This window comes from Anolis sagrei, chromosome 4, assembly GCF_037176765.1.
Source record: "Anolis sagrei isolate rAnoSag1 chromosome 4, rAnoSag1.mat, whole genome shotgun sequence".
Taxonomy (NCBI): Eukaryota; Metazoa; Chordata; class Lepidosauria; order Squamata; family Dactyloidae; genus Anolis; species Anolis sagrei.
Window position 1 is genome coordinate 135546531 of NC_090024.1, and position 27024 is coordinate 135573554.

At 41.8% G+C, this 27024-nt stretch overlaps 1 protein-coding gene across 24 annotated transcripts in view; it reads right to left on the reverse strand.

Annotated features, from left to right (window-relative positions):
- LOC132774269 (protocadherin gamma-A4-like) overlaps positions 1-27024 on the reverse strand; it is a 393640-nt gene that overhangs the window by 223053 nt on the left and 143563 nt on the right. Inside the window, exon 1 of one of the 24 annotated variants that reach the window (XM_060774222.2) lies at positions 14016-16611. The exons of 21 other annotated variants lie outside the window; for them this stretch is intronic. In XM_060774222.2, the coding sequence (XP_060630205.2) occupies positions 14016-16436 (2421 nt within the window). In that variant the 5' untranslated portion in view covers positions 16437-16611. Of the gene's footprint in view, positions 1-2655; positions 5303-7971; positions 10331-14015; positions 16612-27024 lie in introns of those variants that run through there. 2 more of the 24 variants (XM_060774203.2, XM_060774221.2) reach the window with 2 other exon arrangements.

Consider the following 27024-nt stretch of genomic DNA (forward strand, 5'->3'; position numbering starts at 1 on the left):
TGGCTCTCTTTACTGATTGATATAGGATGGGACATTAGAATATAACTGACAAACCAAGGTTGACAATATCTCCCAGATGTTAAAGGCATATAATGGGAAGAGATATCAGCATTGGATATATAACATTTCCTCCAGATTTTCATTTTAAGATCAAAAGAGTGCTAAGAATGTACTGTCTCTTGTCTTCATAGGTTGATTTGGGATTATTTACAAATCCACAGAAGGCATATATCATAGTTTTATTTGTAGATAAGTAGTTTCAATCCCCCACCAAACATAAAAACATGTTCTGTAAATGGGCCATGGAATGACCTGACAAAACTACTTCTGAGTATTACTTGGCTAAGAAAATTCTAGAAAATCGATGGGGTAGCATAAGGTGATTTAACACCATGTACACATACAGAAGATGGCCAGAAGAACCGATGAGTCAAGACAGGAGAATTCGGATTAGACGATTTCTGCTATGCATGAACGATTTTCATGAGCTAGATGGACAGCTTTCAACTGTATGACTCCAAAAGATGTTTTATGAAGTGATACCATGAGAGGAAGACTAGAACATCCATATTAACTTTATATATTTCAGGATTGCTGATCACAATAGAGTTAAGTTGTATTCTTATGATGAACCTCTGGTTGTACAAGATGATGATATGGTTCAAAACAGTGAACTTTTGCTAAGTTTTATATATTCTATGATACAGGACAAAAGTATTGAAATTAAGGAATGGCATCATCATTCAAATTTCTGTTGCTGTGTGCCCACCAATTTGTTTCTGACGCATGACAACCTTAAACAGTTTCCTGGCAAGATTTGTTCAAGGGGTGGGGTGAGGGGTTGTGTTTGCTTTCCTTTGAGTCTGAAATAGTGGGACTAGCCCAAGATTCCCCTGAGAAGTTTCCATGGTTAAGAGATTCAAGCCGCGGTATCCAGAGTCATTGTCCAATCCTGAAACCATTACACCACACTTGTAGCCATAGCTACAGAAGCAGTAATAGGCAAGAGATTTAGCCTCTAATATTTGTTGTTGTTGTTGTTGTTGTTGTTGCTGCTGCTGCTGCTGCTGTTTTTGCTGTGTACAAGTCATTTGCAATTTATAACAACCCTTAATGCAAACCTATTTCTGGGTTTGAGAGTGAGAGACTTGCCCAAGATCACCCAATCAGTTTTCGCTGCTGATTTAGAGTATGGTCTCCAGAGTTATAGGACACAAAAGGCAGGCAAACTATCATTGCAACTGGACCATCAAAGCTCGTATCATACATGATGTGTAAAATGATGTGAATGGGTGCATTTCTCCTCTCCCCTCCTTCCCCTCATTATTCCCAAAGTGTCTGATTTTCTATTGTTTTATATTTTATATCCCCCCCTTAAAATGTTAAAATTGTGCAAAAATATAATAAAATGATGACAGTAGTGCAGAATAGGTGGGATGGAGTTACAAGGTATGCAGAAGTTTGTTTGTTAGACCACAGAATGGAAAATTGGCACATCTTTGCTAATTAAGAGATATTCAATATCAAAGGTGCAAGACGTAGCATACTATCCAGTATCTGCATAAACATGGCAGTAATGGAATTTTTAAAAATGGTGTAATAAACTCCATAATCCAACACTCAAACCACAATACAGGCTCCATTATTGATATGCATACTAGTGAATTATAATATCAAAGACCTAGAAAGATATTTGTGCTTCCCATCGGTATTCACCCCTAAAATACAATAAAGGTACATGTGGGGGAGGTACTTTTTCCACAATACATTTTGATATAAACACATGCAGGGCAATTCTATGGACATCTTCTGATGAGTAAATTCCAATTACTTCAGTGGGATTGATCTCTGAATAAATGTACACTAGAATAGGAGTAAGGAAAATAATTGCTACAAATCAAACATCACCAGAAGCGACTTGCAGTTTCTCAGGTCGCTCCTGACATGACAAAAAATAAATAAAAATAAAAATCAAAGATCATGGTTTGAAGGACTATATACCACAATCACACTATAAAGGTAGGAGTATTCTCTCTAACTATTGCATAAACTGGTTTAAGCTACATCACAAAGTCATATTAGTAGTCCAGCTAGCACCTATGGGGGTTTATCCTTGAAAAAAAGGCATAAAACTGTACATAGCATCTAAGGACCTTATCACATTATGGCCGAGATTCACTATACATCATGATGAATCCGTGATGTCGCAGCAGGGTGTGTGGAGAACCTGTCACCTCACGTCCCACATCGCCCAACTTACCGCTGGCTCCATCTCACAGGAGGAAGTGTCTGTCACCCGGCTTCTCCCAATTGTTGTAAAGGCAACATGGGAAGTCTCCTATGTTGCTGCATCATTGTCATACACAGTTTGCTCTCTCCTTTTACTATAGAGCCCCGCCAGATGTACTTGTATATAATGTAATGGGCTATGTGGCAAAAAGGGAGAGCAAGCAGAGTACAATTCAAAAATTAGCCTATACGATGAAGTCTCAAATCAAGAGTACCTTTACCTTTTATACATATTTTTCACATGACAGTGCATTTTTTCTTTTTCATTAAAATAAATAAACATGATTGTAGGACTATTTCCACATAAGTTTAAAACTTCATTATAGATTCCACAGCTAAACAGATTCATTACCCCAAATAGCTTACCTTGCCAATATTCTCCAACTGTGAATTTAAAATGTTTCCATTATTGCCTGTGAGAGGCATTCCAAACTTCTCACTACTAAGAAGATTGTCTGCAATTGGAATTTTGGGTGCTAGAAATGTGAACTCATTCCTCTGGGACTCTGAGGAGAGGCAAAGTTGATAGGAATAAGGCAAAGTCCCATCTTCAAAATTAGGGGGAAATATAGCACCTGCTTTTGAATGGGGAAGAGGGGCAAAGCACTGCAGGAACTGTGGATTGCCGGATCGCCGGAGCTTCATTGTAATGGCCAGAATCACCGTCAAGAGGAATAAAAAGGAGATCACAGCTAAGGCCAGCACTAGATAGAACTGGAGATCATCCTGAGTCTCTGAGTCCCTTGCCTGGTTTTTCATTTCTGGAAGTGCCTCCTGGAAGTTCTCTGCAAACACTAGGTTCAAGGTGACAGTGGCTGATAGAGGAGGCTGTCCATTGTCCTTCACAACCACCACCAACCTCTGTTTCACAGCATCTTTCTCCACAAAGGCCCTGGCTGTCCTGATCTCCCCAGTATGAGATCCAATGGTGAAGAGGCCTGGCTCCGTGGCCTGGACCAGATGATAGGAGAGCCAGGCATTATGTCCTGAATCAGCATCCACTGCCACCACTTTGGTGACTAGATAATCTTCCTCAGCAGAACGAGGCACCATCTCAAACAAGGTCGATCCTTTGGCTTCTGGGGACGGATATAAGATATGAGGAGTGTTATCATTTTGGTCCAGAATAAAAACCCTTATTGTGGCATTGCTGCTGAGAGAAGGAGATCCTCCATCTTGGGCCTTCACCTGGAGCTGGAACTCTCTGAATTCTTCATAGTCAAAGGATCTCTGGGCATAGATGGTGCCAGTCTCAGAGTTAATTGAGATATAAGAAGAGATGGGGAGCTCCTGGATATTGCTGCTGAGGATAGAATACGTGAGCCGTGCATTTGAACCCACATCTGGATCAGAGGCTTTAATAGAAAAAATGGAGGCACCAGAAGGCTTATTTTCTGGCACATAGATCCTGAAGGAAGATTTCTCAAAAGTAGGGGCATTGTCATTGATATCAGAAATCTGTAGGGCAATAGTTTTGAGCGTGGAGAGAGGAGGGTTTCCTTTGTCTGTTGCTATGATTGTGATATTATACTCAGAAGTCCTTTCTCTATCCAGGAGACCTTCAGTAAGAAGCTTGTAATAGTTATTAGAAGAGGGGATGATCTTGAATGGCAGGTCCACTTGTAGATGGCATATAACTTCCCCATTGTCATCAATATCTTTGTCATTTACACTGATGAAAGCAATCACAGTTCCAGATGGAGTATTTTCAGGAACTGGGTTGAATGTGGAGGCTAAAGTCACTTCTGGTGCATTATCATTTTCATCAAGTATACTTATTTCAATATTGCAGTGTGTAACCAGTCCTCCTCCATCCTTGGCTGCAATTGTCATTGTATATTCTTTGGTTTCCTCAAAATCCAATTGCTCCATCAGAGAGATTATGCCAAGAATGTGATCTAGGTTGAATTTCCTCTGGCTATTTGCTGGTATGTTGCTGAATTCATATCTGATCTGGGCATTTGTGCCTTCATCTTTATCAGAAGCAAGAACCTGGAGCACCTGAGATCCAACAGGTGCACCTTCATGCAGACTGATTTTGTAGACATCTTGAGTGAAAATGGGTGGATTGTCATTGGCATCAGTGACATTAATCCGTATCTGGGCAGTCCCAGACTTTCTGGGTTCACCCCCATCCAGGGCTGTAAGAATTAAATTAATTGTTTGTTCATTTTCTCGATCCAGTGGTTTCTGCAACACCAGTTCTGCATACTTATTCCCATCTTTTCTCTCTCTAACTTCCAAAGCAAAATATTGATTAGGGCTTAGCTGGTAGTTCTGGAGAGAATTCACACCAATGTCAGGATCTTCAGCTTTCCCCAGGACTAACCGCATGCCTGGTGAAGTCGATTCGATGATCTCCAAGTTGACATTGTCATTAAGGAAGTGGGGTGCATTATCATTAATGTCCTGAATAGTTATGGTTATATGGAAAATATTGAGGGGGTTTTCTACCCCCACTTCAAAATTGACAAAGCAAAGAGCAGTTAAGTAACACAGTTGCTCTCTATCCAGTCTCTCATTTACATAGAGGTTGCCATTCTCTGCATTGATCGTGAAATACTGCATTTTAACAGTAGAGACAGGGTGTAGATTACGCCTTGCTAATTCTCTGACATTCAGTCCCAAATCCTTGGCAAGATTCCCCACAATGGAACCCTTTGTCATCTCCTCAGGGATAGTATAATGGATCTGTTCTGGGGCAGCCCAACTGGAGAAAGACAACAGTAAGATAAGCCATACTTGCCTTGTGAGTGCCCAGTCATTCTCCTTCTTCCTTCTGCCCATCTGGTTGTATTGAAAATTAGTCCTCCTTTACAAAAAAATCAGATGAAATGCCCAAGAGGATGTAGCAATTCTCTATAATAAAAATAAGATGCTTTCCCCCTTAATCTTTGCAGACTATACATCCAGTGTTAATTTTCCTTTTCTGGCAAGATTGTCTGTCTTCATGATCTGCTGTTTTCTCCGATTTGCAGAGCAAATATGAAAGAACCACTTCCCAGGAAGAATCAGTGAGCCTTCCACATTCATTCAGTATCTCTCTGGTTTCCACACTGGTTTAGTAGTGACACCATGAGGATATGACAGCGAACTGCAAGGCATATTTGTTCACTTTATAACAGAAGTTTGGATATGAATTTACATTTTTGTGTTTACGAGGGCCATGCTGTGTGTAGGGAAGATGCTTTTTGTGTATCTCAAAAAAAAAAAAAAAGATGACTATCACAGGGAGAAAAGCAGGGTCCCTGAATTGCTATCCATTTGAGTTTGTCATTATAATGAATTGTTCCTTCTCTCAATGTTATCCATGGAATATCTGCTTGGATCCCAAAGTGTTAATATAAATTCACAAGTATCAAATTTATTTTTTTTCAAATTAGGCAAAGCAACTAAGAGAGCCATCTAGTGTAGTGGTTTGAGTATTAGACTACAATTCCGGAAACCAAGATTCAAATTTCTGCTCAGTCATACACTTTTATTAGTTCATTAAACAAGTCATACACTTTTAGTTCAAGAAACCTCATGATAGGTTTCCCTTAGGATCACCATAAGTCAGAAATGACTTGAAGGCACACTACAACAGCAGCAACTACAACATGTGTAAACAAGATGCTTGAAACACATCTCCATGGCCAAATAGATCATGTTGCTCAGGGATTCCAATGATTAAAAAGCAAAATCAGTTTGATTTCAGCGACACCAATAACTAAATTTCACCCCCCCCCCCCCAATCCCCTCCTCTGCCCTCTAAAGCAAATGTTTTGGGATAAGTCTTAATAAAGGTTACAAAGGGGTCCTGTCTCTAGTCTCCTCCTTGGCTGCAACAATGATTTGCTTAGTTTGAAAGAGAACCACTAGTTTGCAGTCACACTGCCCTAATATGATCAGTGTCCCCCCGCCTCCCCCTGGCATCCAGCTAGCTTTGAGGAGGGGGTGACTTTGCAAGAAGAAAGAAAGATTATGTAGCAGGTATTCACGGAGTCAGTCCCATGTTGGAAGAATACAGAACTGGTTCAGAGAGTGGGAACACTTTGAAGTACTAAATACAGAGAACATAGTCATACACTAATAATAGCAATACAACATCTTTCCCTAAAACCAAATGTTTTCTAAGTTTATAGTCTTTATATAATCTGATCAGACTTTATTTTCCATGGATTATATTCCCTGCTCCTCAACAATATATGAATTCATCAGTTTGTCTATCTATATTTTAAGAAAGTGTTCTTTCTTGAAACATAATCTCCAGAGATCAATAACTTTTGTTATTGGATTAATTTTGGATATATATATTGGGTTACTGATAACTAATCTTCCTTAATATTTTACAGAAGTATACATGGGATTTGTAAATTTTGTGTATTCAGTATATTTTGTATATTGGTAGTATATTTTCAAATTGATAGATCAGATTCCCCCAGTAAAAGCTCAAATCTTAATGAGACAATTCAATTACTGGTCAAAAACAAACTGGATGAATCTCAGTAGACTTCCTTGCTTATGTCTAGAGGATCAAGTCCAGTGTGACCAAAAGCCATCATGGATAGTGGCTCTAAATAATGAATTGGCTAAAATTAGCCTGCCTTTACAATTTCTAAACAATCTAGGACCTAAGGCAAAGCAAGTGCTCATGCAATGCACTCGAGATATCTATGCTCAATTGGACCTAGCAAGCACAGGTAGGTCTTCTGCCACAAGGTTTTTAGCTTCCCACAAAAAGAATATTCATTTAGAACACTATCTGACTATGCTACTTCCGCTACCCATAAGAAGAATATATACTACGGCTAGGTTTGAACAACTCGGTATTATGATGCAAACCGGGCGTTACTGTAACATCCCAAGAAGTGAGAGATTCTGTGTATGGGGGGAACAAACTGTGGAAGATATCGAAAATTTCTTGATTGACTGTCCAGCATATACTGAACTGCGATACAGATGTTTACATCCTATATTATCCAACTTTAGGTCCCCCAACAGAAATGATCTTCTGACATTTCTCTTGCAAGGACAGGAAAGATCCACCATAATCAGAGTAAGCCTTTTTATTCTGAAAGCTATCAAGAAAAGAGCACATTTCCTGAAAGAAGAACCAGGAAAATAAGATTCTGACTGTAAATAGAAGGTCAGCTGTTGTCCTCTCCTTTTTCCCTTGTCATTTACTCGTATTGTATTTTGAAATGGTCATATGACTGGTCAAATAAATAAATGATGATGATGATGATGATAATGATAGATCAGTTTCACGTTGAAGCTTGTTAATGCAAGAGCTCATTCACACACAAATACATATCATTATTACACCATACCATACCATACCATTTCAGAATAGCAATGTATCAAGAATACACAGAAACAACACCCTTCAGACATTTTTGCAATTAGGAAAAAATGAGTTCTTTGGAAGAAAACGTTATAACTTAAATTAGGATGGTTTTACAGGGACAGCATGACAAATCCAATGCCCGTGTCACTGATGTGCAGTTTTAGTTTTTTGTAGTTATTTGGGGATGGGAGGGATACAGCAAGGAAAAGTGACACTTTTGAGGAGATTTTTCAAATTGAGTAAGCCTGAGATAATCTCAAGCTAACTTTAACAGTCCAGCGAATACCATTATTATTCTTAACAAAAAATACCAACAACAAAAAATAAATGATATTGCTGTAATGAAAACTCACCCCATCACATTTATCCGTCTCTGTAATTAGATTATTTCCTTCACCAGCTGTCAAAAGCACATCAGACTTCTGATTACAGTAAATATTCTCTGCAGTTTGAACACTGGGAGCTGGAAAGGTAAATTCCTGTATCCTGGACTCAGAAGACAAACACAGCTGATAGGAATAAGGCAAAGTCCCTTCTTCATAGTTTGGTGGGAATATGACAGCATTGTTTGAATGGGGAACTGGACCAAAACACTGCAAGAATTTAGGACTCCCTGATCTTCGAATCTTCGTCAGAATGGCCAGAATCACTGTTAAGAGGAATAAGAAGGAAATCAAAGCCAGGGCAAGGACCAAATAGAACTGGAGGTCCGATTGATATTCTGGGTCTCTGGGTTGGCTGTTAATTTCTGGAAGGGCCTCTTGGAAGGTCTCGGCAAAGACCAGATTCAAACTCACAGTACTGGATAGTGGTGGCTGGCCATTATCCTTCACTAAGATCACCAGCCTCTGCTTGACAGCATCTCTTTCCAAAAATGTCCGGGATGTCCTAATCTCACCATTATGAGCTCCAATTGTGAAGAGCCCTGGTTCAGTAGCTTGGACCAGATGGTAGGAGAGCCAAGCATTGTGCCCAGAGTCTGCATCCACTGCCACCACTTTGGTCACCAGATAACCCTCTTCAGCTGAGCGAGGCACCATCTCAAATAAGGCTGAGCCCTCAACTCCCTGAGAAGGATAAAGAATTTGAGGGCTCTTGTCATTCTGGTCCAGGATGAAGACCTTCACAGTGGCAATGCTGCTGAGGGGAGGGGAGCCTCCATCTTGGGCTCTCACTTCCACCTGAAACTCCTGGCACTGTTCATAATCAAAGGAGCGTTGAGCATAGATGATGCCACTTTCAGAGTTGATGGAGAGGTAAGACAAGAGAGGCAGCTCCTGAATGTTGCTTCTGAGGAGGGAGTAAGTGATTTGGCCATTGCGTTCCAGATCTGGATCTGAAGCTCGGACCTTGAAAATAGACGAGCTCGAAGGATTGTTCTCTGGCACAAAGGCAGTGTAAGACAATTTGTCAAAGGTAGGAGAATTGTCATTGATATCTGAAATCTTTAGAAAGATGGTTTTCTCCGTTGAAAGAGGGGGTGTGCCTTTGTCTGTTGCTATGATTGTGATATTATATTCTGGAGTGCTTTCCCTGTCCAAGGGACCATCTGTAAGAAGCTTGTAGAGATTATTGGATGTTGACACTACTTTGAATGGCAAAATGTCTTTTAAATAACAAGTAATTTCACCATTATCTCCCGAATCTCTATCCTTAATGTTAATAAGGGCTACCAGGGTTCCCAGTGCAGAATCTTCAGGTATTGGGCTGGATAAGGAGGCAAGAATGACTTCTGGGGTATTGTCATTCTCATCTAATAGTTTTATTTCAACATTAGAGTGAGTTGCTAATCCACCTCCATCTCTTGCTTCTATTGTCATTGCATACTTCTCTGTTTCCTCAAAGTCCAGCGCCTCCTTAACTCGAATTTTCCCATCCTGTGAATCCAAGATAAATTTCTGGCGTGCACGTTCAGGGATATTTCTGAAGCTGTAGTTGATTTGGCCATAGGAACCTGCATCTCTGTCTGTTGCTTTGACCTGTGCCACTAAAGATCCACTTGGCGTATTCTCTCTCAAAGTAACCACGTACAGATCTTGAGTGAAGACTGGTGGGTTGTCGTTGGCATCAATGACAGTAATCCATATTTTGGTTGTCCCTGTTTTCAGAGGCTCCCCTCCATCCAGAGCCATAAGTACTAAATGGAAACTGTTTTCGCTTTCATGGTCCAACTGTTTATTCAGTATTAATTTTGCCAATTTCTTTCCATAATCCCTCTCTCCAACTTCTAAAATAAAATACTTATTATTGTTTAGGTGGTAATCCTGAAGAGCATTTATCCCAATGTCAGGATCCTCAGCTTGCTCTAAGATGTATGTAGTTCCTGGTAATGTGGATTCACTTATCTGTAGCTTTATATCACCATCCACAAAATGTGGTGCATTATCATTTATATCCTGGATCTCTACAGTTATATGAAAAATATTCACAGGGTTTTCAGCCATCACTTCAAAACTAATGGCACATAATTTAGTTTCCCCACACATGTCCTCTCTATCAATCCTATCACTTATATAAAGATTCCCATTTTCTGCACTGATGGTGAAATACTGCTTTTCCCCCATAGAAAGGATATGCAGATTGCTTTTTGCTATTTCTCCAGTTTTCAGTTTGAGATCTTTAGCAAGATTTCCCACAATTGATCCCTTTTCCATTTCTTCAGGGATTGAATACCGGATAGTCTCTGAAGTAGCCTGGCTGAACAAAGAGAAGAATAAGAGAAGTACTTGCCTTTGCAGTGCTCTCCTGTTATATTTGTGTCTGTTCCCCATTCCACTCATTGAGAGAATTTGCTTCATCTTCATCTGGTTTCTTCAAATATGCTGAACAATTTCAAATTCCCATCACCATTTAGACATACTTCAGAAGTAAATATTAATAGTAACACAGCCTTTTCCTTCTCTGCATTACATTACATTCTCAAGTCAATGTGTTTGCTGTTGTCTCCCTGATCTGCAGTGAATATGAGAAATCCAGACTTGTAATTCCTCTTTGCTGGCCAACAGCGGCCCTATGAGGCTTAGATGGAGAACTGCAAGCTTTGTCTTGAAACAAGGCAGAAAAGATTTCATTGTGGCCATTCTGAGACTGGGTTGGAAAAATAGTATGTGGTTTGTGGAAAATATACTGTTATAATTATGTATGAGTCGTATTCAGTAGATTATGTGTAAGAGGAGAACATCATTGGACAAGTTAAAACTGGTAAGGAAAGAATAATCAATTTATCTTTCTTTAATGAAACTGAGAACTCTCTGAACCACCCTAGATAATGACTAGAATGAATAAATATAAGCTTTGCAGCACTCACATATTTCTCCAGTGAAATAGACACTTTCTGCTTAAAAGATGACATCCAAAATATCTGGGTAATGGTAAAAAATCAAGTCTCTGAAAGTTTATTTTGTTCACTTGTTTTGTGTTTCTAACAATTTTCTGTCAACAATAATTGCCTTGCTTTTCATTTGCATCTGATGAAGTAGACTCAGTCTACGAAAACTTATACTACACAGTTTTTTTTCTCTCAAAACCCCGAATGTGCTACAAGGTCTCTTTGCACACTAATCCAGACTAGAACAGCAATGTCTTTGAATACTTGCTTTTGAACTAACACTTTAGAGAAACTATAAAGGAAAGTGAGCTTATTTTTTATCATAGCATATTTATAATATTTTTAGGTGACATAGAAATTTCACATACTGATTTCTTCATGTATATCATTTCAGTCCTGCTTTAAAAGGTTTGAATTTGTAATGAGCTCTCTGAAATTTTGCTGTGTAAGTGTTTTAGGAGGGGTGTTAAAGTTATTTTCTCAAAGGACCCAATACAACTCTGTAATGAAATCTTTGTTATACAAGATTGAACCATTGTCTGGATGCCGACAATGGTTCACCATCTCCCAAAGCAGTTGCTCTACTCCGAACTCAAGAATGGAAAACAGAATGTTGGTGGGCAGGCAAAGAGATTCAAAGATGGGGTCAAAGCTAACCTTAAAACCTGTGGCATAGACACCAAGAACTGGGAACTCTAGCCCTTAAGCGCTCCAGCTGGAGGTCAGCTGTGACCAGCAGTGCTGTAGAATTTGAAGAGGCACGAATGGAGGGTGAAAGAGAGAAATGTGCCAAGAGGAAGGCGCATCAAGCCAACCCTGACCGGGACCACCTTCCACCTGGAAACCAATGCCCTCACTGCAGGAGAACAATCAAGAATAGGGCTCCACAGTCACCTACGGACCCTCCGCTAGTACACCGATCTTGGAAGACAATCCTACTTGGACAATGAGGGATCGCCTAAGTAAGTAAGACTGAATTAACTACCCAGTATGTCATAGTTCAGTTTTCATCATATGTTCAAAAAGACTGTCAGTGTTCTGTTATTGATGACCAGTACACCTAGCTCCTTAGCTGTCTCTTGCTACTGTAGATGTGTGGGTTTCACCCATATCTCTTTATTAAAACGCTAATGAGTACAAGTCTAGTAGCTGAATATTCAGAAACTGGAATACTATGGATTGAAACGCTACATAATTATATTAAAGTAGTATTTTTAAAGATCTCTGATATTACTTTAGCAATGCTGCTATCCTAGTGCTTTGCTGGCAAAGGATTTGCCCCATCTCCACTTATTCAGGAGTGTAAGAGGGGAAGGGCAAAATACTGTTGGATTACCAATGGATCCACTGTCACAGGGGTGCTTAATCCACTTTTAGTGTTGTGGATGTTCCTACTGCAGCTTCTCTACGGGCCCTTCTGCACTGCCATATAAAATCCAGATTATCTGTTTTCAACTGGATTATATGACAGTGTAGACTCATATAATCCAGTTCAAAACATATTGTCTGGATTATCTGTTTTGATAATCTGTATTATATGGCAGTGTGGAAGGGACCTAAATTGTATAGAACTTCTGGCACTGGACCCTCTCCCAACAGAAGTCCAGCATAGGGGGAGCCTCCATACAACTTGAAGCACTTAAATAGAGACTGGCTGTAAAACCAAAAATAGATTATGACTGCCTCTGGCAACAGATTGACTATACATACCCACCCATACATACTCTCACCAATGAAAGAAAGGGACAATGTGTTGTTTGAATAAATGCTACACCTTTTCTTTCCCTGTTAGCAGCATCTCCAAGACTAAATACCCGAAAGGAACCAAATCATCAGATAAGCAGGGTCAGTCCTGGTTAGTAATCAATGGAAGACTGGAAACAAATACCAGGTACTATAAGGCATGTTTTAGAGGCAGAAATCAGCAAAACTACCTCTAAGTATTCTTGTCTAAGAAAAGCTCATAAAATTCTTTCAGTTGCTGGAAGTCAGCAGGCAATATGAAGGCGTTAAGAAACGCTGAACACCACCAATTCATTTAATTCATTTGTAGAACATTTTTCTGTGTGAAAAGTTTTAATGGGGCAGAAAAGAAAATGTTCAAATATGTGTTTCCACCCTTGCATGGTTGATTTGATACAGTCAAGGAAACAAAAATTTAATTTAAATTTAATTTTATGAACAGCTGCAGATTATGTATCATAATACTATGAAAATGATTTTCATAAAGTAATTCAGGTTCTATAGGATCATAATATGGTTCAAATGGCATGTGGGTTTTTTTAAACATTATAACACAGCTCCTGAAATATCTACCAAAGGTTGATGTATTAGGTACAAAAGTAATCCTGTTGAACACTACTTAGTTTTCACAAACACTTGGATCAAAAGCAAAGAGAACACCACATCTCTGCTTACTCAGGAGTAGGTGAGCACAATAATATAATGATAGCATTACTTCCAAAGACAGAATTAATTCTTCTTATGCTTCCTATAAAATAGGTACAAACAACTTCTGTTGGTCAATGCCCTAGTTTATCTCCTAGGATCACCTAGAGCCCTACACAGGGTGTAGGGCTCTACACAAGATTCGACTTACAAATAACTCATAGTTAAGAATGGGGGTGAGGCAACAGGAATTGAAAAAAATCTACTCCTTGGAAGGGAAATTCAGTGCTGGAAGAATTACTATGGGGAAAATTTGTATCTACCAAAGCTTTATCACCAATCCTTGTTTTCACAACACGCCATTTTTTTTTCAAAATCTAATTATCACAGGGACAGAAAGTGAGGTGAAATCTTCTGAACAGGGGCAAAGATAGCAAAACAAATACAAAGAGATGTTAACCCTTCCCTTTGCTGCCCAAAGCGCATGCACATGTGTGTGTGTGTGGAGCTACTCTTAAAAATGTACTTGTTCTGACTTACATACAATTTCAACTTACAGAAACTATCTTGTTTGTAACTTGGGGAATCTGTGTATATGAATTTCATTATAGCAATATTGCCAACTATGAAGATGGATTTAGCACTCTGCAACTGAACTAATTCCTACATCAAATATCTTACCTTGTCAACATAATCCATCTGAGAATCTAAGTTGTTTTCACCGTTGACTGTGAGAGGTACCCCAGATTTCTGACAAGTAAGAAGATTATTGGCAACCTGAACTTTGGGTGCCAGGAAGGTGAATTCATTCCTTTGGGACTCTGAGGAGAGGCAAAGCTGGTAGGAATAAGGCAAAGTTCCATCTTCAAAATTAGGGGGAAAGATGGCACCTGCTTTTGAATGGGGAACAGGGCCAAAACACTGCAGGAACTGGGGACCTCCTGATTGCCGGAGCTTCAGTGTAATAGCCAAAATCACCGTCAAGAGGAATAAAAAGGAGATCAGAGCTAAAGCTAGCACCAAATAAAACTGGAGGTCGTCCTGAGTCTCTGAGTCCCTTGCCTGGTTTTTCATTTCTGGAAGGGCCTCCTGGAAGTTCTCTGCAAACACCAGGTTCAGGGTGACAGTGGCTGAGAGAGAAGGCTGACCATTATCCTTCACCACAACCACTAACCTCTGTTTCACAGCATCTCTCTCCAGAAAAGCTCTGGCTGTCCTGATCTCCCCAGTATGAGATCCAATGGTGAAGAGGCCTGGCTCTGTGGCTTGGACCAGATGGTAGGAGAGCCAGGAATTGTGTCCAGAATCAGCATCCACTGCCACCACTTTTGTGACTAGATAATCTTCTTCAGCAGAACGAGGCACCATCTCAAACAAGGTGGATCCCTTGGCTTCTGGTGAAGGATATAAAATCTGAGGAGTGTTATCATTGTGGTCCAGAATAAACACCCTGAGTGTGGCATTGCTGCTGAAAGGGGGAGATCCTCCATCTTGGGCCTTCACCCAGAGCTGGAACTCTCTGAATTCTTCATAGTCAAAGGATCTCTGGGCATAAATGGTTCCAGTCTCAGAGTTAATGGAGATATAAGAAGAGATGGGAAGTTCTTGAATGTTGCTGCTAAGGATGGAGTACATGATTTTTGCATTTGGGCCTGTATCAGGGTCAGAGGCTTTGATAGTAAAAATGGAAGCACCAGCTGGACTGTTTTCTGGCACGTAGATGTTGGAGAAAGATTTCTCAAAAGCGGGGGCATTGTCATTGATGTCAGAGATCTGTAGGGGGATGGTTTTCCGTGTAGAAAGAGGAGGAGTTCCTTTGTCAGTTGCTGTGATGGTGATATTGTACTCAGGAGTATTTTCTCTGTCCAAGAGCCCTTCAGTTAGGATCTTATAATAGTTATTAGTTGTAGGAAGAATCTTGAAGGGTAAATCATCTTGTAAATAGCAGGCAACTTTTCCACTATCCCCACTATCCTTGTCATTTATATTTACTAGAGCAATCACAGTTCCAGACAATGCATTTTCAGGAACTGGGCTAAACACAGAGGCTAAAGTGACTTCTGGTGCATTATCATTTTCATCGAGTACACTTATTTCAATATTGCAGTGTGTAATCAATCCTCCGCCATCCTTGGCTGCAATTGTCATTGTATATTCTTTGGTTTCCTCAAAATCCAATGGCTCCATGAGAGAGATTATGCCAAGAATGGGATCTAGGCTGAATATCCTCTGGCTATTTGCTGGTATGTTGCTGAATTCATATCTGATCTGAGCATTTGTACCTTCATCTTTATCAGAAGCAAGAACTTGGAGCACCTGGGATCCAACAGGTGCACTTTCATGCAATGAGATCTTGTAGACATCTTGAGTGAAAATGGGTGGGTTGTCATTGGCATCAGTGACATTGATCCGTATCTGGGCAGTCCCAGACTTTCTAGGTTCACCACCATCCAGGGCTGTAAGAACTAATTGAATCATTTGTTCATTTTCTCGATCAAGTGGTTTCTGCAACACCAGTTCAGCATATTTATTCCCATCTTTTCTCTCTCTAACTTCCAGAGCGAAATACTGATTGGGGCTTAGCTGGTAGCTCTGGAGAGAATTCACACCAATGTCAGGATCTTCAGCTTTACCCAGAAGAAATCGGGTGCCAGGTAAAGTCAGTTCACTTGTCTCCAAGTTGATATTGTCATTGAGAAAGTGTGGTGCATTATCATTAATATCCTGAATGGCTACACTAACATGGAAAATATTGAGGGGATTTTCAACTACCACTTGAAAGTTAAGAAAGCAAACTGGAGCTAAGTCACATAGTTGCTCTCTATCCACCCTGTCATTCATGTAGAGGTTTCCATTCTCTACATTCACACCAAAGTACTGTCTTTTGGCAACAGAGACAACATGCACATTTCTTCTTGCTAATTCTTTGGCATTTAATTCCAAATCCTTGGCAAGATTTCCCACAGTAGAACCCTTTGTCATCTCCTCGGGGATAGAATAAATAATCTCTTCTGCAGCAGCCCAACAGGACAAAGACAACAATGAGAGACAGAGTACTTGCCTTCCGATTGCCCAGCCATTCTCTTCATGCCTTTTGTCCATTTGGTTGTATTAAAATGAACCCTCTCTTTGAAAAAAAAATCAGTTTCTCATCTGTGTTCAGGAATTATCTGTTCCAAAAAAGAAACTGCTTTTCCACTGATTTTTTTTAAATTCAGCAATGTTGCTTTGCCTTTATCCTCTACTGTTTCCTTGAGAATGAACCAACTGCTTTTGATAAAGCCTCAGTGAATCTCCTACATATGATCTCTCTCTCTGCCTTCCATACTGGCTTAACAGTGACACCATGAGGCTCTTTGAGAGAACTGTAATAGAGTCTCTCAAATAGGAATGGAATTAATTGAGATGGTGTTTTTGCATTTCCTTAAGTGTTGCTATTGTCATATATAATTATCTGTTTCCAACTAAAAGTCTTCTATTTTAATTGGTTTTCTCAGATACGATATGATTCTGAAGATATATAAGGAACTGTTTATTCATTTTGGTCTGCCTGGAAGTAATTAGACATGGAGCTAATGGGTGTGTAGAGGCACTTATTAGCAATTTTGATTTACTAAGAGTGAAACTGTGGTATATTTCAAAAAGTAATTGAACAAGTAAAATTGAACTACTTTATCTGAGTTCATGATTTCCGATTATTTTCAAAAGTTATGTCTAAAAGATGCTATAACATCCATTTTAAATCTCTTTCTTAAAAAAAATGGTAATAGAAAGGAATATAAAACTACAGCTGGCCCTCCACATTCAGTTTCTGAATTCATAGATTCATCCAATCATGCCTTGGTTTTTCAATCTTTCCCAAAACAAGCCTTGATTTTGCCACATACTAAGTACTACACTATATGCAGGCATACTCTGCTGCAACCTCATGTCATTTCAGTTCTTAAGGCACTCAGTAGCACTGCCATTGTATATAAAAGATGCTATTTTCCTCTGTTATTTTATATAATGGGACTTGAGCACCCACCGATTTTGGTATCTACAGGGATGGGAACTGGGTTCTGAAACCTAGTGAATAACAAGGCACCACTGTAATATGTAAGTAGTGCCACTGATAATATGACAAGCATTTTTTTTCCAACACAGAAACAAGATTTAGCAACAGATTTCTTTGTACTTCATGATAATTAACAATTCTGAAAAGGAACTTTCAATGTTGTGAAATAATGTGTATTTGAACAGAATCCTGGTCATCATGGAGCATTATTATGATACTGATTTTATTTGAAAGAATATATGGCACCTCTTCATAAATTTGTATCAACAAAACATGGATACATATATAAGTAATTTGCTTTTATTTGAAACAGCTTATATGAATCAACAGTTGTAATCCAGTATCTTCCCCCCGCCATCCGTCAAATAAAATATTTGCACAGACTTGACTCTTTTATCCACTTACAAAATGAACCAATGGGAAAAAATCTGCACTTGTTTAGTGTTGTGTTAGGAAAGTTAAGCAACCAGATTTAATTGCTGTTCCTCTCCCAGAAGCCTCAGACATCATTTATTGGAATGTGCAAAGGGTTATCACATAAATTGAATCCCTTGATATGACAAAAGAGATCAGAGATCTCCTTCAGAGCTGCAAATGAAGTTTCAGGTCCTGGAGAGAAATCTCCAGAGGCTTTCTGGAGCACCACTGCATCCATATTAGACCGTGTTGATCACCAATACCACGTCGAAGTGAATCCTCCCCCTCCCCCATCTTGAAATCTTACACCAGATCGGCACCCTGGACCCATTCATTTATAGTATATAGTTTTAGTTTGTCCAACCCACTTTAATTTTCATGGTTCCGTTCTATGGAACTCTGGGTTTTGTTATTTTTAGCAGCAAATGCACTTCCCAGAACTTCATAAGACAGAACCATGGTGTTTAGATGAATCATAACACTCTTAATTCTAATAGTGTGAATGGTTCCCATGAGAAGTGATAAACTGGATTGTGAGAAGAGCTTTTTGGAGACCTAAGAAAGAAGTGCAAGGTGTATGGTAGAAAGGAAACAAAAATTCCTGAGATTAGCAGAGTGAACTATTCTGAAGTTTATCACAGCATTTGCACATCTTTCATGGTTCCAAATCCTTTTTCAAACATACAACACACAATTGTTGATACTCCATTAATAGATTCATATTGTGTACGTAAGATCTTTCAAATTCAATAGTCCTCCTTCATTTAATATTGTTGCTCAGGCTCCAAGATATTTTACCAAATAGCAGAAGCAAAGAGATTATGATCCAACCAAGCTTAAAACTGATGATAACAGAAGCAATAACAAAGGAAAGAGAATGTTATGAGTCAAACATACCTAAGCCTACTTGCAGCAAGGGAAATTTACTTAGAGGTTTTGCTAAAATGTTTGTTATAAAGAGGGAAATAAATGAAGATAGGTTACATCAAAGATATTGGGATGGGGTGGCAGGTGAAGTAACACCAATAATTCTTCAGGCAGCAGTTTACTGGTCAGCAAGTACAGAGCACTTAAGTGACATCCAGACAGTAACAATGTTATACCTTTCTCGAAGAAGAGATGCTTGACAGATTTATTGTTTTATGTTGTTTGACTAGTAAGTAAGTACATTTAATATTGTAACTCCAAATCAGAGAGCCTTGACCTATGCTGGCTTCATGAATCTCATATGGTTTTATTCAACAAGAAATACTTAAATGTGGATTTGTCATTTCCTACCTCTGAAAACGTCTGTTGCACACAGTATTCACTGGCAGTTTCCCATCCAAGTAGTAACAATGGCTTAGCTTCCAAGCTTCATTACTCATTTCACGTGATTTACACATCTGACTGTTCTCGTTGATATATTTTGGATATAATCAAAGTGGTTTCCCTCATTGACATATAATTTCCAGGGATTAATAACTCCTCACAATATTTCTTCTCATATAATGTGTATTATATTACAATTTCCTCTCCTCCCTTTCTAAGCCAACAGCTGACACTTTAGATGTTCTACTACATCACAGAAAGGTGATATTCCTTATCTATGTCTCTTTTTCTGAGTCCCGTCACATGTGAAGGTTTTGTTCCTGTGAAAACAGATAATATTTTGGAGAGCCCTGATATTGCCTTCTATCTTTATCCTGAAGTATTTCCTGGAACTGCTGGCATGATCAAGGACTTTCTCTTCCCAAGTCAGTTTAAATTAATCCAGTATTTTCCAAAACCTAATGTTTATTTCCAAAACCTATTGATTATATCCACTTTGATTATATACCTGGTTGCCTGTAATCTACCAGAAATAGCTAAGATGGCTACTACCAATAAAATAGCAATTGCTTCCATGGCACAGATTCTACAGAGATCTAGCAAGGGAAAAAGGAATGGTTGCACCAACATATTATGATCCTAATGTTTTATTAGTGTTATAGCGCTAAAGCACTTTAACCAATATAACTCTTGAACAATAATAAACCAATATAACTCTTGAACAATAATAAACAATGCTTAGTGGAAATGGGTGAAAATCAATTTCTGAAATGTCTAAATGTGACAAATGATCAGTGGGAAGGAGGAAGAGAAAGAACATGGTGAGTGGCTGAGGGAGAGAAACTGAGGGATTTCAAGAAATAGTCTGAATGCAAACCTGGAAATATGAAAGTAAAATAACAAAAAATCACTGGAAACTTTTGACACTTCTGGAGATTTTTTTATCTCTTTCTGTATGTGTAATACAGTAATAGTTGAATCTTAAAATATTTCCTTTTTTGCAGAAATTCTTACTGCCTGATTTTGGGGGTTTTCTTATCCCTTACCAATATACTGTTGCTCAACCTATCCAAACAGATTTCCTAACCCCCTGTAAATATGAAGGACTAGGGGGAGATTTGGGACTTCATCACATGGGGACCCCCCCAATGCCATTTCGCCTGCTTCCGTGCCATTTTACCAGTCTTGTGGTGATGCTTTCTCCATCACATGGAGAAAGCATCAACAAAGCAGCATGAATCCATGCTGGCTCCATTTATTTATTTATTTATTTATTTGGGGTTCTTGTACCCCGCCCTTCTCACCCCGAAGGGGACCCAGGGCGGCTTACACAGTAAAGGCAACAATTAGATGCCAGCATCATAACAATCATCACAACTTACAGTAAAATTTCACAATTAATAACAGCTTCATGCATTATTTCAGTAAAAATCAATAAAATCAATAAAATCAATACAAACCTAAATTCCTCCCTTACATTGTCAGTGTTTGCTGTCTCATAGTTCCGTTTTTAATACCATTTTGTCCATCCTGCCGGTCTTTAATTGCCTGGTTGCCCAAAGGCCTGGTCCCACAACCAAGTTTTCACCCTCCTCCTGAAGGAGAGGAGGGATGGTGATGCTCTGATTTCCCCGGGGAGTGAGTTCCACAGGTGAGGGGCCACCACTGAGAAGGCCCTGCTCCTCGTCCCCACCAGCCTCACTTGTGAGAGTGGTGGGGTCGAGAGCAGGACCTCCCCAGATGATCTCAAGCTCCGAGGTGGGACGTAGCGGGAGATACGTTCGGACAGATACACTGGACCGGAACCATACAGGGTTTTATAGGTCAGGACCAGCACCTTGAATTGTGCTCGGAACTGAACCGGCAGCCAGTGGAGCTGGCATAGCAGGGGGGTGGTATGCTCCCTGTATGTCGCCCCGGTGAGCAATCTGGCTGCCGCTCGCTGGACTAGTTGAAGTTTCCGAACAGTCTTCAAGGGCAACCCCACGTAGAGAGCGTTGCAGTAGTCTATTCGGGATGTAACAAGAGCGTGGACCACCGTGGCCAGATCAGACTTCCCAAGGTACGGGCGCAACTGGTGCACAAGTTTTAATTGCGCAAAAGCTCTCCCGGCCACCGCCGAGACCTGGGGTTCCAGGCTCAGCGGTGAATCCAGGATCACTCCCAAGCTGCGAACCTGCGACTTCAGGGGGAGTGTAACCCCATCCAGTACAGGCTGTAACCCTATACCCTGTTCGGCCTTGCGACTGACCAGTAGGACCTCTGTCTTGTCTGGATTTAATTTCAATTTGTTAGCTCTCATCCAGTCCGACACAGCAGCTAGACACCGGTTCAAGGTCTGGACAGCCTCCTTGGTGACAGGTGAGAAGGAGTGACAGATCTGGACATCATCTGCATAGAGATAACATCGCAGTCCGAAACTCCGAATGATCTCCCCCAACGGCTTCATGTAGATGTTAAACAACATTGGGGACAGAATTGATCCCTGAGGGACCCCACATGACAATGGCTGTGGGGCCGAACAGGTGTCACCCAGTAACACCTTCTGGGACCGTCCCTCCAGAAAGGACTGGAGCCACTGCAAAGCAGTACCCCCAAGTCCCATCTCTGTGAGGCGTCCCAGAAGGATACCGTGATCGACGGTATCGAAGGCCGCTGAGAGGTCCAGCAGAACTAACAGGGACACACTCCCCCTGTCTAGCTCTCTGCGAAGATCATCTACCAAGGCGACCAAGGCTGTTTCCGTTCCATGTCCCGGTCTAAAGCCAGACTGTGCCGGATCAAGATAATCAGTGTCTACCAGAAACCCCTGGAGTTGTGCTGCCACCACACGTTCCATGACTTTGCCCAAATAGGGGAGATTGGAAACTGGCCGATAGTTGTCTAATTGAGTGGGGTCCAGTGATGGTTTCTTCAACAGCGGTTTGATAATAGCTTGCTTTAAGCTCGCTGGAATCTTGCCCTCCTGTAGGGAGGCATTAACCACCACCTTCACCCACTCTGCCAAACCCCCTCTGGCTTCTTTTATCAGCCAGGATGGACAGGGGTCTAGGATGCATGTGGTGGGTCGCACCTCTCCAAGGATCCTGTCCACATCCTCAAGCTGAACCAATTGAAAAGAATCCAATAAAACCTGACAAGCAGATGCTCTCGTTACATCCTCAGAGACTGCAGGTAAAGTGGCGTCGAAATCCGACCGAATCCGCCCAATTTTATCTGCGAAGAATCGAGCAAACGCTTCACAGCGAGCTCCTGAGCTGTCAGGGATCTCGCTTTTCGGCGGATTTAACAAACCCCTGACAACTCGAAAGAGCTCAGCTGGACGATTCTTCGCAGATGCAATATTGGCGGCAAAGGATGTTTTTTGTGCTGCCTCTATTGCCACACCGTAGGACCTTAGAAAGGCATTCAGATGTGTTTGGGCTGATTTAGTCGGATTCCTTCGCCACACGCGCTCTAGCCACCTCTTCTTTCGCTTCATTGCCGCCAGCTCCTCAGTAAACCAAGAGGCTGGATTGGCTCGGTTACTCGAGAGGGGGCGTTCCGGAGCGATTGTGTCAATTGCCCTAGTCATCTCGGTGTTCCAATGAGAGACCAAGGCATCGACAGAGTCGCCAGCCAGGGAGGTGGGAAATTCCCCAAGAGCCATCAGGAAGCCATTTGGATCCATGAGTCTCCTGGGGCGGACCATTCTAATGGGTCCACCACCCCTGCGGAGGTTAGAAGGTACAGTCAGTCTAAACCTAATCAGGTGGTGATCGGTCCATGACAATGGAGCGATGGTCAGCTCCTCCGCCCCGACACTGTCACCCCATCCCTGAGAAAAGACCAAATCCAATGTGTGTCCGGCCGTATGGGTGGGACCAGTTACTAGTTGGGACAGGCCCATGGTTGTCATGGCGGCCATAAAGTCCTGAGCTGCACCTGAGAGAGCGGTCTCGGCATGGATATTGAAATCCCCCAGGACTAAAAGCCGCTGGGAGCTCAGCGCCATGTCCGAGACCACTCCTGCTAGCTCAGGTAGGGAGACTGTCGTGCAGCGGGGTGGTCGGTACGCTAACAGAATCCCTATCCTGTCCCGGTCACCTAACCTAAAGCCGGCACACTCAAATGACAATGATTGTGGGATGGGGCACCTGATCAGGGGAATGCAAACCTTATAGACGACTGCCACTCCTCCTCCCCGCCCTCCGGATCTTGGCTGGTGCTGGACAGAGTACCCTGGCGGGCACAGTTGGGAGAGGTTCACCCCTCCCCCCTCGTCCAACCAGGTCTCTGTTATACATGCCAGGTCGGCTTGTTCCTCCTGAATTAGATCTCGAATGATGGAGGTTTTTCCATTTACCGACCTGGCATTGAACAGCACCACCCTTAACCCAGAGGGACCACCATCCTGGCATCTCAGCTGTATCTTGTCAGGAGGATTTTTTGGAGTTGCCAATATATTCCTATTGTTTTCGGGCCGAATCGTTTGTAAAGTTGTAGTATAAGTAATCTTTGGAAATGCCAATGTTCTATTGTACTTTTTGGGCCGGGTTTGTTTTTGTCTTGCATCCTTAAAATGTTTTGAATTCGCCAGATTATTGTTAGAAATTTTGGGTCGGATTGAGTGATTTGTTCTCCCTTTCCCGTATCTCCCTCTACCTGTCACCACCCCTATAGCAGCCCCTTCAACCGTAGAACCATCTACCCCGGGGAGAATTCCTCCAAACTCCTCATTTACAGTATCAGGTGTTGATGCATAGTAATGGTAGACATTGTTGTAATTGTATAATTCTGAACCCCTAGGGTCCTCCACCCCCCTGCTTCCAACTCCTTCCCATGTGTTGGGGAACATAAAGTGCATTTGAGTAACACTGGCGGAGAAGGCTGTCAGTAGTAACAAAATTGACAAAGATGGTAGCATCAGTCAATTACTGGTAGCTCGTAATGTAGAGCTAGGGTCGGACTAGGGGTACAAGGCTGTCTAAAGTGCTATAGTGCCAACACCTCAACAGCAGCTTATTGGTTGGGACCAGTTGATAGCTTATAATGACCCAGGCATTCTAAAGTGCAGGATTAAAGTGCTAGAGATTAAGTGCTAGGTGGTTTTCTATGGTTCAGATTCTAATAGTACCATAAAGTCTCAATGATGGACTAAAGTGCACAATAGTTCAATAGTTCAATAACTCAAAGTCAGTGCCCACCGAAAAAACCTGATGTCAATCAACTAGGATGGGCAATTAGAACCATAGGGCCCTGCTTCTAGGGCCCGTGGACAGCAAGCCGGCACCCCTTGGCCTGGCCCCTAGTTCTTCTTGGCCGTCCCGGTGAGAAGCTGATGAAGCTTCGTGGGTTGGTCTTATATATTGCAGGCAGTGACTCCAAGGAGACAATTTCTAGCAGCTGTATGGAGAGATATTAATTGCACCTCCAGCCAGAGGGGGCGATGTTGCAGGAGGTAACAGGATTTCTATTGCTATGAGTTCTGGATGGTAGCAGCAACACTGAGCTTCTGGCGGGTAGGCCTTCCGGTTGTTGCTTGGGCCCCCACGAATGGAGGAGTGGTGATGCTTATTCCGGACGCTAGTGGGCGCGATGGAAAATGTCCCGTGTTGACCATGAGATCCCGATGGCAGGGGAGCAGTCTATGATGGAATTCCACTGTTGGTGGCACAGCTCAGCCAGCAGAGGGCCGCTGTTATTGACGATGGAAGGGCCGAGCCGATACAGTACAATGGCGGCGCCAAGCCAGCACAGCTCCTGCACTCAGGCCCCCACCAGATGGAAGCGCGGAAGGATCCGAGCAGCGCGTTTTCGGGGAACCTGCAGCCCGGGCTGGAAGCGCGGCCCGAGGATGTAGCGCTGGGAGGACCTGTAGCCGGCAAGCAACGAACCCTGTGGTCCCCGTGAGCCCAGCAGCCCGGCGCAAATGTCGGGCCCAGGCCCAGAAGGCGGTGATCCACGCGGCGCCCGTGGCAATGGCGGCCGCAGCTCAGCAAGCGGTGCGGGAGCCTGATGGTAGGGGCCGGGGGGTAGCCGGGGGGTGGGGCAGGCCCCGGGAGCTCCAGGGAACAGGCAGACCTGTGAGATCTTGCAGGTTGAGGGCTGGGGAGGGTTGGGGAGGGTTAGGGAGCCAGCCGCTATATGATGGCAGCGCTCTACCTCGTTGATTCACTCCTCCGTTTCTTCTCCCTATTTCTCCTTTCCTCCTGGTGTTACCGGACCACCAAGGCCTCCTTCGAGACCCCAGGGTGTTCTGAAACCCCTTCCTTGTGTTTGGGGTGTTGGGAGGGGGAGACGCACCTTAGATTCCCTTGGATTGAGCTCTTATTAATCGCAGCTCCGGGGGGTTGCTGCCATCCGCCATACCGGAACCGGAGCCATTGGAGCCAGCACAACATGGACAAACACCTGTGTTTGGAGGGAAGTTTCCTAGGATGTTTCCATTTTGGTTGTGGGCAGGGCCTCAACTGGAAGTCCAGCAATGTCATGTGATGGGTAGCATGTCCATCTGTTGCTGGACTGGTGGGGAAGTATCCTAGGATGCTAAAAAAGTCCACTGTGATGAAGTTGTTGGAAAGGCTGCCATGGACGAGAGAAGACGGGGAAGTCCATTTTCCCCAGCTCACTTACACATACTGAAATCAGGATCCAACCCAACACCACATCTGGCTTAAATTCACTGACCTGTCTTATGTGCTGAATCTTAATGTTGAGATTTTGAGTTAGATAATAACTTAGTTTATTAATAGAATAATGTATTTTACTTATCAAAGATCACCAATATAATGATTTTATGCACAACAATTATATTCCAGGGTGACATAAGTGAACTGAATGATAAAATTCTGAAACAGACACTGGAATTCACAGGTGTAAGTACAGTCACAAAACATCAGTGTTAATGCAAATCACATTACCAAGCTACACTTACTGAGCAGTTAGAAACAATGGAAGGACAAGTGCACATAGAGAATGTGAAGAGTGTTGGTGAGTATGAAAGACCTGGAGAGATTTCTATGGGATTTTTTAAATATTAGACCAAAAAGCCATTTAGTATTTCATCTTGTTTTTAATAGTACTCAACCATGTATATTTAGGAAGCCTAAAGTAGGACATAAAGCTAGCACCATCTCTCCTCACCATTGCTCTTTCTCTGATAAATGACTCCCAGAGGAACAATTCTTCTGAATCAGAAGGTTCTAATTAGTGATCACAAAACTGAGAACTATGCATACACCCATCTTTAGTGAATTAGGTATCTGCCTCACCATTTGCTACTTTGCCCAGTGTGATAGAAAATCAGATCTAATCACTTTACCACACAAAGCTGATATATTGCAATTACAGCAGGATATAACTTCATTACTTATCACACAGAATCAATTATCCCCTGTTGCTGCTTTACATGTAAATCATTGATGGAAAACCAACATTTCCATCAATAGTTCCAAATATTGAGGGTCCCTTGTACTGGCAGTCATGTGGTGAGAGTGGGCATGGTTCTCCTCCTCTTCCCCTCCCTGCCTCCTGCTTTCCCAAGCAGGTAATTTCATTGTAAAAGAATAAACCCGAGGGAAGGGAAAGCTAAACTTAGCAGGGCTAGTTTGATTTCACTCCTTCCCCAGAAAACCAGACTCCTTAATTCAATCTACTCCTACAGAACCAATTCATTTGCATCCCATCCCACCCCTGTGCCCTCAACTGTCAGTAAAATTGACTCTTTCTTCACTAAGATCCTGGTTATCTCCTTTAATTTCCCCCCAGAAAGCTTTGAAATCAGCACTCCTTTTTCCAGGGTAGTGTAGGGCAATGCTCTGTGCATAGGTCTGTATTTAGAGAGTTTTTTCCTAAAGTCTCAGAGCTGTACCTAATTACGATTCTCGGATCTGGGGAAGCCTCCGTGTCTCGATATCTATGTAT